General features: G+C 55.7%; 1 protein-coding gene across 1 annotated transcript in view; it reads right to left on the reverse strand.

The window, feature by feature from the left end:
• LOC133360139 (syntaxin-binding protein 2-like) overlaps positions 1–990 on the reverse strand; it is a 3,698-nt gene extending 2,708 nt beyond the window's left edge. The window contains exon 1 of the mRNA XM_061578726.1: positions 969–990. Coding sequence (XP_061434710.1) covers positions 969–990 — 22 coding nt within the window. The remainder of the gene's footprint in view (positions 1–968) is intronic.
• Between the last annotated feature and the right edge of the window lie 11,769 nt (positions 991–12,759).

Genomic DNA, 12,759 nt, shown 5'->3' on the forward strand with positions numbered 1-12,759 from the left:
GGTGCAGGGCGGGTGGCGGCGGGTGGCAGGGCGGGTGGCAGGGCGGGTGGCAGGGTGGGTGGCAGGGCGGGTGGCAGGGTGGCAGGGCGGTGGGGGCGTGGCAGGGGGTGGCAGGGCGGGTGGCAGGGCGGGTGGCAGGGCTGGTGGCAGGGCGGGTGGCAGGGCGGGTGGGAGGGTGGGTGGGAGGGCGGTTGGCAGGGCGGGTGGCAGGCGGTTGGCAGGGGGGTGGCAGGGCTGGTGGCAGGGCAGGTGGCAGGGCTGGTGGCAGGGCGGGTGGCAGGGGGGTGGGAGGGTGGTGGGGAGGGCGGTTGGCAGGGCGGGTGGCAGGGCGGGTGGCAGGGCGGGTGGCAGGGCTGGTGGCAGGGCGGTTGGCAGGGGGGTGGCAGGGCTGGTGGCAGGGCTGGTGGCAGGGCTGGTGGCAGGGCGGGTGGCAGGGTGGGTGGGAGGGTGGTGGGAGGGGGGTGGCAGGGCGGTGGCAGGGTGTGCAGTATGGGTGGCAGGCTGGTGGCAGGGTTGGTGGCAGGGCTGGTGGCAGGGCTGGTGGCAGGGTTGGTGGCAGGGCTGGTGGCAGGGTTGGTGGCAGGGCTGGTGGCAGGGCGGGTGGCAGTATGACGATCACGCTCGCAGCAAGGAGGAGCCATGGGGTACGATGCCCGGTGTGGGTGCCCTCTCCGAGTGGAGTTTGAACGCTCTCGCCCAGTTCTGATAGAGCAGCGTTCTTCACTCATTTTCAGAAGGGGGGCTCAACACTGCGCCTCCGATTAACACTGCCCATAGACTCAACACTACCCATAGACTCAACACTGCCCATAGACTCAACACTGCCCACAGACTCAGCACTGCGCTTCCGATTAACACGGCTGGTTACGTACGGTGCGAAAGAAGTTCAACGTACATACATACAAGCCGGGTGCGACTTCATGAAAAGGGAAGGATTTCTCCGTCTCTACTTTTTCATATCTTCTTACCGGGAACGCTCTCAATTGCCATCTATCCCCCCACGCTGCCACATTCCCTGATGAATGAGGATTCAGGATTGGGTCTCGCTAGGACTTGGGAATGACAGGTACTGTCAGTTCTAGATTTGAAGCTTTCTGTGACTGCAAGGATTCATACCTCGTAGGTTTTTTTCGGTAAAAAAAACGATAGAATAATAATAAATGAAAATAACTAAATTACATCACGACGTTTCGGAGGCAACGCAAGCTTCCTTCATCAGTTATTTTGCTGTGCATTTTTTTTTGTTACACCTGATGAAGGAAGCTTGTGTACCCCCGAAACGCCGTGTTTTAATTGAGTTATTTTTCGTTTATTACTATTCTATCTTTCGATTTTAAAGCTCTCGTGACTGCAGGGATTCATCTTCTGGTCTCTTTCGGTAAAGTCACTTCTACGTGACTTTACCGGGAAAGAACCAAGAAGATACTATTTCTATAATCATTTTCTTACCTACGTGACTTTACCCCAATAACACCTAAGAGCAGGCACCGTCAGGTCTGCTGCTGGCCTCGTGGAAGGCCGAGAGTTGTTCGCGCAGCACGGCAAGTGGATTATTGCATCCGTCCGTGCGGAGCTGCGAGTGGTCACCCCATCCTATGCGCGAGTTGTCAACACCGCGAGACGCCTCTCTGGATCCTGACCAGGAGGATTTGGTGGTGGCGGCGGCAGCGGCGGCGGCGGTGGCCGCCGCCGGCGGCGGAGACGGCGGCGCTACCGGCGGTGGCAGCGGTGGCGCTACCAGCGTAGGGCTACGGGCGGCGGTGCAAGCGCTCCGCCGGGCAGGCCGCGCCGTGGGGGAGCGCGTCACGGCGCTGTACGCGCGCATCCTGCGCGAGACCGTGCTGGATTGGGCGGTGGCGGCGGGGACTACGGCGGTGGCGGTGGTCAGAGTGGGTCTAGGCAAGGCCGCACCCTCCACGGCTCGCTCGGAGCTGCACAAGCGCGTGAGCGAGCAGGAGACGCACAGCCTGGGCCTGCACGGACACTACGTGCGCATCCAGAGCACGTGAGTCGAACGCGCTGTGGGCCCACAACGGATTGCAAACTAATAAGACAAATTTTTTGTATTTTACCAGGTTAAGGCCCACTGAGCTATGAAGCTCTTTTTCAGAAGTGACCTCGCCACAATTGATAGCTTAACGAAGAGGATATCATCAGCATGTGGAAACTTATACTCTAATCCGCACGTTTTCTAAATGCGGAGGGAAAAAACCAGAGGACCCAGAGAAAATCCACGCAACCACGGGGAGAGAAACGCAGCAAACTCCAAATATACAGCAAGCGTTAGAGTCTGGATCAAACCCACGACCTCCTGTACACCAGGCGAGGTAGTTAACATCTCCTAGCCACCGTGATGATGATGAGAGAGAGAGACACGCAAACTCCAAATATACAGCAGCAGGCGTCAGGGTCTGGATCAAACCCACGACCTCCTGTACACCAGGCGAGGTAGTTAACATCTCCTAGCCACCGTGATGATGATGTTGAGAGAGAGACACGCAGACTCCAAATATACAGGATCGCCACCTCCACTACTGCCCGTCGCACCCAGGCAGTAAAAGCCAGGAGACGGCCACCTGCCCATGCACGCGACGATGGTTGGTGGCTCGCACGCACGCGCTTCACCCACCAATCCTTGCCACCCGCTCTCCCCCCCCCACCCCACCCCGAAACCCGTGCAGCTACGACGCGCTGTCGGAGACCGTCGGCAACCACACGGGCCACGCTCGCCCTGCCTGGGCCTGCGCTGCTGCCACCAGCGGCCGCTCGACGCCCAGCAGCCGCCACCCGCCCCCCGACCCTCGCCAGCAGCGACCATCGTCACTGCCCTCGGCGGAGCGAGGGGCTGACGGGTGGCGGCGGCGCCGTCGCGTCGCCGATCCCCTCGCCGGACCGCGCCTGGCGTGCGACGCCAAACGGCGGGGACTCTGCCGGCTCGGAAACTTCGTACGGTTGCGGCAAAGGAGGCGGAGGCGGAGGCGGAGGGAGGTGGTGACGCGGCGGGGAGATTGGCGACTGGAGAACGGGAAAAGGAAATACGCGGAGAGCGAGCGAACCCCGGCGCTGGCGACGCAGACGGCACGACGGCAGCACGGGGCCGGCGCATGCTGGGCGGGGAAGCAAGGTGGCGCGCATGCCGCTTGAGGCGGGCGATGGCAGGGGGGGGGGTCACGGTTTGAGCCGACCTTAGAGATCACAGGGAATTTCACCCTTTCCCCCGTTCCGAGTCGTCTGCGAGTCGCCAGGGTGTGGGAGTGGGGCGTGCGGGCTCCCGTTCAACGCCGAATCTAGAAAAAGCAAGCGAGCGGACGGAGTTCATTGTATTTAGGAGAGAGGCGTAGCACAGCGGGCAGCAGCGCCGCGTTCTAAGACGCCGTTACTCACCGCAGGGGCAACCGTGGCAACACGGACCTCCGCGCTACGATGGCCAGGCCCAAAACCCTGTGCCGGCGGATCCGCGCTCTCGGCGTGTCCCTTGCGGCAGCTCCTGCTTGGCTTCCATTGACTAGAGCCATTTATGTATTTTCGTTTTTCTTCCAGCGCAACGACACTCATAACCCGATGTCTCCGTAAAGTTCTCACACCGCCTTTGTTGGCAATGGCGCCGGTGCCGAACGGATGCTCCGAATGTGTCCCCTGTCGCTCTTCAATCCCAGGGCTGTCCGCCGTCGGCGGCGGAGGCGCGAACTGGGCGCCCGGGGCAGTGGACGGTGGCCGGGAGGTTGGGAATCGCGGCGGGGGGGGGGCGGCCGCCGCACCGGACAACGCGGTGATGCGGCACGGCTCCCGCGACGCGGCCGTGCCGCCCGCTGAAGCCGGACGGGTGGCGGTGCGGGCCACGTAGAAGCCCACCGTGGTGCTGGAAGGTGAACTGAGCCTCCTCTCTGTGCGTCGCTGTTCTTCTTCCCCCCGAACCCTCGATGAGCGCGTTCGGCTATGTGCGGTGGCGCCAACATCCACACATCGTGGACAACTAATACCACTACAGATACCAATAACACGTGGCACCACTGACGATGCTGCTGCGCTGCTGCTGCTGACACTGCTGGATGATGACTATGGAAATTGACTGCTGATGATGCCTATGGAAACGACACTCCTGATGATGCCTATGCAAACGACACTGCTGCTGCCGACACTGCTGCTGGCCGACACTGCTGACATGACTGACACCCGCCGATACCAACGAAGCTGCTGCTGTTGCTCACACCACTGGTAACGATACCGCCGGCCCACGACCCCCCGCTCCACTAACACCACCACCGCCCCCAGCCGCCGCCCACCCTTACCGCGGCCCCCCGCTCCACTAACACCACCCACCAGCCGCCACCCTTACCAGCGACCCCGCTCCCACTAACACACCACCACCGCCGCCACCCTTCCGCGACCCCGCTCCCACTAACACCCACCACCACCGCCGCCACCCTTACCGCGGACCCCGCTCCCACTAACACCACCACCACCGCCACCACCCTTATCGCGACCCACGCTCCCACTACACCACCACCACCGCCGCCTACCACTTACGCGACCCCGCTCCCACTAACACCACCACCACCGCCGCCACCCTTACCGCGACCCCGCTCCCACTAACAACGCCACCGCCCCCACCGTCGCCACCCTTACCGCGGCCCCGCTCCCACTAACACCACCACCGTCGCCACCCTTACCGCGGCCCCGCTCCCACTAACACCGCCACCCCCGCCACCACCGCCACCCTTACCGCGGCCCCGCTCCCACTAACACCACCACCGTCGCCACCCTTACCACGACCCCGCTCCCACTAACACCACCACCGCCACCACCGCCGCCACCCTTACCGCGACCCCGCTCCCGCTAACACCGCCCCTGCCGGTCTCCCGCGTGTGGCAGGGCCGTGGCGCGACTGCCAGGAGGCGTGGGATGCCGGCTATCGGCGCTCGGGGCGCTACCTGCTGCGCCCGGGCCGCCGGGAGCCCGCTGCTGCGGCACGCGTGGTGCGACCAGGAGCGCGACCCCGGCGGCTGGACCGTGGTGCAGCGGCGCAGCGACGGCGCCGTCTCGTTCGCGCGCGACTGGGACGCGTACAAGGTGACGGGGGGGGGGGGGGACGATTCCCGACTGTGTTGAGTCTATGGTGCAGTGGTTGAGTCTATGGGCAGTGTTGAGTCTATGGGCAGTGTTGAGTCTATGGGTAGTGTTGAGTCTATGGGCAGTGTTGAGTCTATGGGCAGTGTTGAGTCTATGGGCAGTGTTGAGTCTATGGGCAGTGTTGAGTATATGGGCAGTGTTGAGTCTAATGGGCAGTGTTGGAGTCTATGGTTAGTGTTTGAGTCTATGGGCAGTGTTGAGTATATGGGCAGTGTTTGAGTATATGGGCAGTGTTGAGTCTATGGGCAGTGTTGAGTCTATGGGCAGTGTTGAGGTCTATGGGCAAGTGTTGAGTCTATGGGCTAGTGTTGAGTATATGGGCCAGTGTTGAGTCTATGGGCAGTGTTGAGTCTATGGGCAGTGTTGAGTCTATGGGCAGTGTTGAGTATATGGGCAGTGTTGAGTCTATGGGTAGTGTTGAGTCTATGGGCAGTGTTGTGTCTATGGGCAGTGTTGAGTGTATGGGCAGTGTTGAGTCTATGGGTAGTGTTGAGTCTATGGGCAGTGTTGAGTGTATGGGCAGTGTTGAGTATATGGGCAGTGTTGAGTATATGGGCAGTGTTGAGTCTATGGGTAGTGTTGAGTCTATGGGCAGTGTTGAGTATATGGGCAGTGTTGAGTCTATGGGTAGTGTTGAGTCTATGGGCAGTGTTGTGTCTATGGGCAGTGTTGAGTGTATGGGCAGTGTTGAGTCTATGGGTAGTGTTGAGTCTATGGGCAGTGTTGAGTCTATGGGCAGTGTTGAGTGTATGGGCAGTGTTGAGTCTATGGGTAGTGTTGAGTCTATGGGCAGTGTTGTGTCTATGGGCAGTGTGTATGTTTTAACTTGTTTCACACCATACGTAGCCAACCGTGTTAATTGGAGGTGCGGGGGAAAGAAAATAAACTAAAACACTTAAAGCAAATGAGTTGTCAATCTAGACGACGATGATTTAAAAGTGCGTTCCAGACGTCCGCAGAAGCGCTTCTGAAAGCGCGCGATGCGGGTGCCCACCGTCTTTGTTCGTCCGTGCTGCTTGCTAACCAGCACTTACCCCAACAGTCTGTTGAGGCTATACGGAGGCAGCGGTGGGGGGGGAATTTCTTTATATTCTTAGGTTTTTTCGGTAAAGCCACGTAGGTAAAAAATTTAAATTAATAAAAGTAAAATAAAAATAAAATAAAAATCACGACGTTTCGGAGGCAACACAAGCTTCCGTCTTCAGGTGGAACCGTCACAGCACGATTGCTGTATCAAGTGAGAGAAATTCCAAGAACACAGTCTTGTATATATACTGGTTGAGGGTGTGAGGAGCCAAGGTAGGCTCTGAATATTATATTTGTGAGGTTCGGTGCGGCTGAAGCACGCTGCTAGGAATGAGCCTTTGTTCTGTAAACCAGGTGCGTATGATGTAAAGGTGCGTGCAAAAGGGACTTTGTCCACGAGCGAGTGAACGATATGCATGCGATTGCGAGCGACGTGGCGAGTGTACAAGCGAGTTCCCTGAGCGAACGAATGAACGAATGAACGATTCGGGCGAGAGAAACGGCGAGGCGAGTGAGCGACGACGCGTCGTGTGTGGCCGATTGCGCCGGCGTTCAGATCGGCTTTGGCCGCGTGGAAGAGGAGCACTGGCTGGGGCTCCAAACGATGCACGCGCTCACCAGCGAGCGCAACTACCGCCTTCTCGTCGCGCTGCAGGACTGGGATGGGCGTCGCGCCTTCGCCGAGTACGGCAGGTACCGCCGATGCCACCGGGATTCCACCGCCACCGGGGTTTGACCACCGCCGCGATTCGAGCACCCCGCCGAAAAATGCCCGACCCGTCGCAAGCGACGTCGTCCAACGGAAAAAAAAATCACCGCATCGTTCGGCTTGTGAATTATACGGTCGCCACGACGCAGATCGTCGTGGGTCGCACGTAACCACGGGTCAGGCAGTTCGACGGTCAGTTGACGGGGCCACAGGTCGCAATATCCGCGCGCAGTACGGAACGGCTCTTTTGCATGGCTCGACAGGACAGAGAATACGCTTTGGTTTTTTCGGTAAAGTCACGTGGGTTAAAAAAAAGAAAACAAATAAATGAAATCACGACGTTTCGGAGGCAACACAAGCCTCCGTCTTCGGGTGGAACCGTCACAGCAAAACTACTGCATCAAGTGAAGAGAGCTCTCTTCACTTGACGGAAGCTTGTGTTGCCTCCGAAACGTCGCGATTTAATCGATTTGTTTTCTTTCTTGACCTACGTGACTTTACCGAAAAAACCAAAGAGTATGGACCCTTGCAGACACGAAAACTTCAAATCTAGGACATAGAATCCAGTTAAAGTCACAGCAGGCCTGGATCCCGGCGTTTCCGTGCGTCCCCCCCTTTACGGAGGGATGGAATGACAGACGAATGAAACAGACAGACACAAGACGGATAGACAGACAAGCCCACGCAGTCAAAGGTAAAGTACGAACTTGTTAACAACAAGGATTTTGGCCAAAACTCGAGCTTCATTGGCGGGGTGGATGGAGGGAGGGGGGTAACCCCCGCTCTCATCTGAGCGACTACCATCCCCCTCCATCCTCTCATCTCCATCCTCTCATCTCCCCCCCTCTCATCTCCCCCCCTCCTCCCTGCTCCTCCCCTCTCATCTCCCCTCCCCCTCTCCTCCACTCCCCTCCCCTCCCCTCTCATCTCCCCTTCCCCTCCCCCTCTATTCCCCTCCCCTCTCATCTCGCCCCTCTCATCTCCTCCCTCCTCCCCGCTCGTCCCCTCTCATCTCCCCCTCCCCTCCCCTCTCATCCCCTCTCATCTCCCCTCCCCCTCTCCTCCCCTCCCCCTCATCTCCCCTCCCCTCATCTCCCCTCCCCTCATCTCCCCTCTCATCCAACCCCTCTCATCTCACCCCTCTTATCTCCCCCCTCCTCCCTGCTCCTCTCCTATCATCTCCCCTCCCCCTCCACTCCACTCCCCTCATCTCCCCTCCCCTCATCTCCCCTCTCATCCAACCCCTCTCATCTCGCCCCTCTCATCTCCCCCCTCCTCCCTGCTCCTCTCCTATCATCTCCCCTCCCCCTCCACTCCACTCCCCTCATCTCCCCTCTCATCTCCTCTCCCCTCTCATCTCCCCTCCCCTTCCCTCACATCTCCCCTCTCATCTCCCCTCCCCCTCTCCTCCCCTCCCCTCCCCTCATCTCCCCCCTCATCTCCCCCCTCATCTCCCCTCCCCTCTCATCTCCCCTGCCCTCTCCGCGCTGGGCGTAGTTTCCGCGTGGAGAGCGAGGAGGACAACTACCGCCTGAGGCTGGGCCACTTCCGCGGCACGGCAGGCGACTCCATGGGGCTGCACCACGGGAAGCCGTTCAGCACCTACGACCGCGACAACGACGCCTTCAGGGGTGATTGATTTATTTAAAAATAAAAATAAATGAAAATAAATCAAATAAATCAATTAATTGATTTCTTTTCATTTATTCTTATTTTACATTTTTTAATTAATTGCTTTATTTCCATTTATTCTTATTTTTATTTTTTTATTTTATTTTTTTACCTACGTGACTTTACCAGAAAAAACCCAAGAGTAAATTTTTTTTTACACTTCACCAAGCGCGCTCGCCTCGCTAGTCCTTGACGCCCCGTCTCTTCCCCCCCCCACCCCTCCCGCCCCTCGCCGCAGGGAACTGCGCGCATCACCAGAAGGGCGGCTGGTGGTACAACGCGTGCTCGCACGCAAACCTCAACGGCGTGTGGTACGAGGGCGGCCGCTACGCGGGCAGCGAGCAAGACGGCGCCTACTGGACGACGTTCCGTGGCACGGCCTACTCGCTCAAGAGCATCGTGCTCATGATACGGCCCAACCCAAACTTCTACCACTGAGCAGCGGCGGGCGGGAGAGGTGGTGCCGGTGGTGGGGTGGCCGTCGTCGCGACGATCCGTGCGGTCGGAGTCGCCGTGGTTGTTATGGATCGCCCTCGTCTTAGACTAGATTGCCGTGTCGCGGATTGTTGTCAGCGGCCGTGGCCAGGAAATAGCTTCGGTTGGGATGCGACGCTGCCAATATCGCCATAGCAAATCATCATCATCGTCGTCGTCATCATCGTCATCAGCTTGGTATATCCGTGTTCTCGTCAGCATCATCATCATAATACAGGTTTTTTTGGGTTAGATCGCGTAAAATATATTTACGCGATTTGTATTACGGGTGATACAAGCCTTCGTGTTAAACTCAATCATCATCATCAGCATCGTCAGGCTACATCACAGCGTTATTATCATCATCATAATCACCGAATCGTCGACCAGTCATTGTTATCGATCGCCCTCGTTTTCTACTTGACTGCCGTGTTGTGGATTATTGTCAGCGCCCGTGGCAATGGAATGGTTTCGAATGGGATGCGACGCTGACGATGTCGCCATCATCATCAGCAGCAGCAGCAGCAGCAGCATCGTGTTCCACGTCAGACTATATACAGCGTTATCATCTTTATATTCTTAGGTTTTTTCGGTAAAGTCACGTAGGTAAAACATCAAAATTAATTAAAATAAAATAAAATCACGACGTTTCGGAGGCAACACAAGTCTCCGTCATCAGGTGGGACCGTCACAGCCAGATTAGCTGCATCAAGTGATGCAGCTAATGCATCAAGTGATGCAGCTAATCTGGCTGTGACGGTCCCACCTGATGACGGAGACTTGTGTTGCCTCCGAAACCTCGTGATCTTTATTTTATTTAATTTTTATTAATTTAGATGTTTTACCTACGTGACTTTACCGAAAAAAACCTAAGAATATGAATCATTGCAGTCACGAAAGCTTCAAATCTAGAATTAATTTGTGGATTATTGTCAGCGCCCGTGGCAATGGAATGGTTTCGGATGGGATGCGACGCTGACGATGTCGCCATCGTCACCATCATCATCATCAGCAGCAGCAGCATCGTGTTCCACGTCAGACTATATACAGCGTTATCATCGTCATCACTTTACTCAATTCAAGGGTCGTGTTTGAATCTTATCGATTACAACTTTGGCCGCTTGGCATTTTGTGGGCCTTTGGTGGCCCTGCTCAGCAAAATGCGGTTTTAAAAAAATCCCTCAAATTTGTTGTCATCACGTTATTTATCTTTATACCCATCACAATCACGGATGTGATCTTCCTGGTGCATCTTCCTTCGATTTGGTACAATTTCAGACGCGACTTTTATAACGGCGGTAAAAACCAAAAACAATAGGAGTTGCAGCTGGGCTACAACTACTTTTTTTAGGTTGTACCAACCAATGTTTCACACAGTTCGCTATGTACGGTGCGAAATAAGTTCAACAAATAATTCTGCCCGGAGACTCAACACTACCCATAGACTCAACGCTGCCCATAGACTCAACGCTACCCATAGACTCAACGCTGCCCATAGACTCAACACTACCCATAGACTCAACACTGCCCATAGACTCAACACTACCCATAGACTCAACACTACCCATAGACTCAACACTACCCATAGACTCAACACTACCCATAGACTCACCACTACCCATAGACTCAACGCTGCCCATAGACTCAACACTGCCCATAGACTCAACGCTGCCCATAGACTCAACGCTGCCCATAGACTCAACATTGACCATAGACTCAACGCTACCCATAGACTCAACACTGCCCATAGACTCAACGCTGCCCATAGACTCAACGCTGCCCATAGACTCAACGCTGCCCATAGACTCAACGCTGCCCATAGACTCAACGCTGCCCATAGACTCAACGCTGCCCATAGACTCAACGCTGCCCATAGACTAACACTACCCATAGACTCAACACTGCCCATAGACTAACACTACCCATAGACTCAACACTGCCCATAGACTAACACTACCCATAGACTCAACACTGCCCATAGACTAACACTACCCATAGACTCAACACTGCCCATAGACTAACACTACCCATAGACTCAACACTGCCATAGACTAACACTACCCATAGACTCAACACTGCCCATAGACTAACACTACCCATAGACTCAACACTGCCCATTAGACTAACACTACCCATAGACTCAACACTGCCCATAGACTAACACTACCCATAGACTCAACACTGCCCATAGACTAACACTACCCATAGACTCAACACTGCCCATAGACTAACACTACCCCATAGACTCAACACTGCCCATAGACTAACACTACCCATAGACTCAACACTGCCCATTGACTAACACTACCCATAGACTCAACACTGCCCATAGACTAACACTACCCATAGACTCAACACTGCCCATAGACTAACACTACCCATAGACTCAACACTGCCCATAGACTAACACTACCCATAGACTATCATTGCCCAAACTCAACACTGCACCTCCAACTGGCACGGTTTGCTACGTATGGTGCAAAAGAACACACGTACTCACTACTATACACTTCCATACACTACGACACAGCACACGATGCACCGCATGTACAAGAGTCCGACCCACGCTACCGCTTCGTATCTTCCTGCGTTGACTAAATCCTACTCGGAGCTACCCCCGCCGCGTCTCTCCGCCTCGCCTTTCGCTGCGACGAGCGCGCGAATAAAAACCATTCCTCGTTTTTTTCCCCCGCCTCCTCCGCACCCCGATTCGGAGACGCCAAGCGCGCCCGCGCGTCACCGAGCGTGCATCTCCGGCGGATGAGTGAAACCACGTGACGACGTCAGCGTGGCTGCCACCCTCCCCCCCCGGCCCCCACCGCGTGTATCTGGCGCCGTGTGCCAACGGACACCGCCGGCGGGGCCGGATGAGCGTGGTTCCGGTCACACCGCACCCACCACGATGGGCGTGCCGCCGTGCCAGCCTCAATAGGTGCTCGTTAACAGCGCTCGCTCGCTCACCGTCGCCCGCCGCTGTGCGGGCTACAGGAGGGATCGTTTATAATCTTGCGGTGGCGGCGGTGGGGGCCTTGGCCTACGTGCGTCTCTCTCTCTCTTTCGAGCCTGCCAAGTGCGTGTGCTCAGCAGATGATGCGAGCGACTCGGGCGCGCGGAAAACTAGAACGACGCGCTGCTGAAAATATGCGTGATGTCGAAAGGGGATTCTTTGAAAGAACACGAGTGTGGGTTTGTGTTGGTAAAAAAAATATATATTATAGAATGAATTATATAGTAATAGGTTTTTACCCTATCAACTGGTACAAAACTGACACCTTTATACAAGGCATCATGTTTGCAATAACCACAACACAAGCAGTCAAAATGCAAACAAAAAGAAACAACTCTGATGATGATAATGATATGCACTGTCCTTGAAGTTGATTGGCCCACACCCGAGACAGCTTTTCTTAAAGTCTAGTCTCCATTGGTGTTAGAGCAGATGACGCCAAAAGGCGTACAACTCAAAGACAGCGCACTATCAGAGTATTGAGAGCTCGGGGTAAGCATTTACACTATGAGACATCTCCTTTACCAGTGGCAAAATATAGTAGTAGGGTTTTACCCTTTCAACTGGTACAAAACTGACACCTTTATACAAGGGATCATGTTTGCAATAACCACAACACAAGCAGTCAAAATGCAAACAAAAAGAAACAACTCTGATGATGATAATGATATGCACTGTCCTTGAATGAATTATATAATTGAACTCCATTTACCGTATGGAGCTGCGATCCCGCCGTGATGAA

The sequence above is a fragment of the Lethenteron reissneri genome, chromosome 67 (genome assembly GCF_015708825.2).
Source record: "Lethenteron reissneri isolate LAM-NWPU_2019-01 chromosome 67, ASM1570882v1, whole genome shotgun sequence".
Classification (NCBI taxonomy): domain Eukaryota; kingdom Metazoa; phylum Chordata; class Hyperoartia; order Petromyzontiformes; family Petromyzontidae; genus Lethenteron; species Lethenteron reissneri.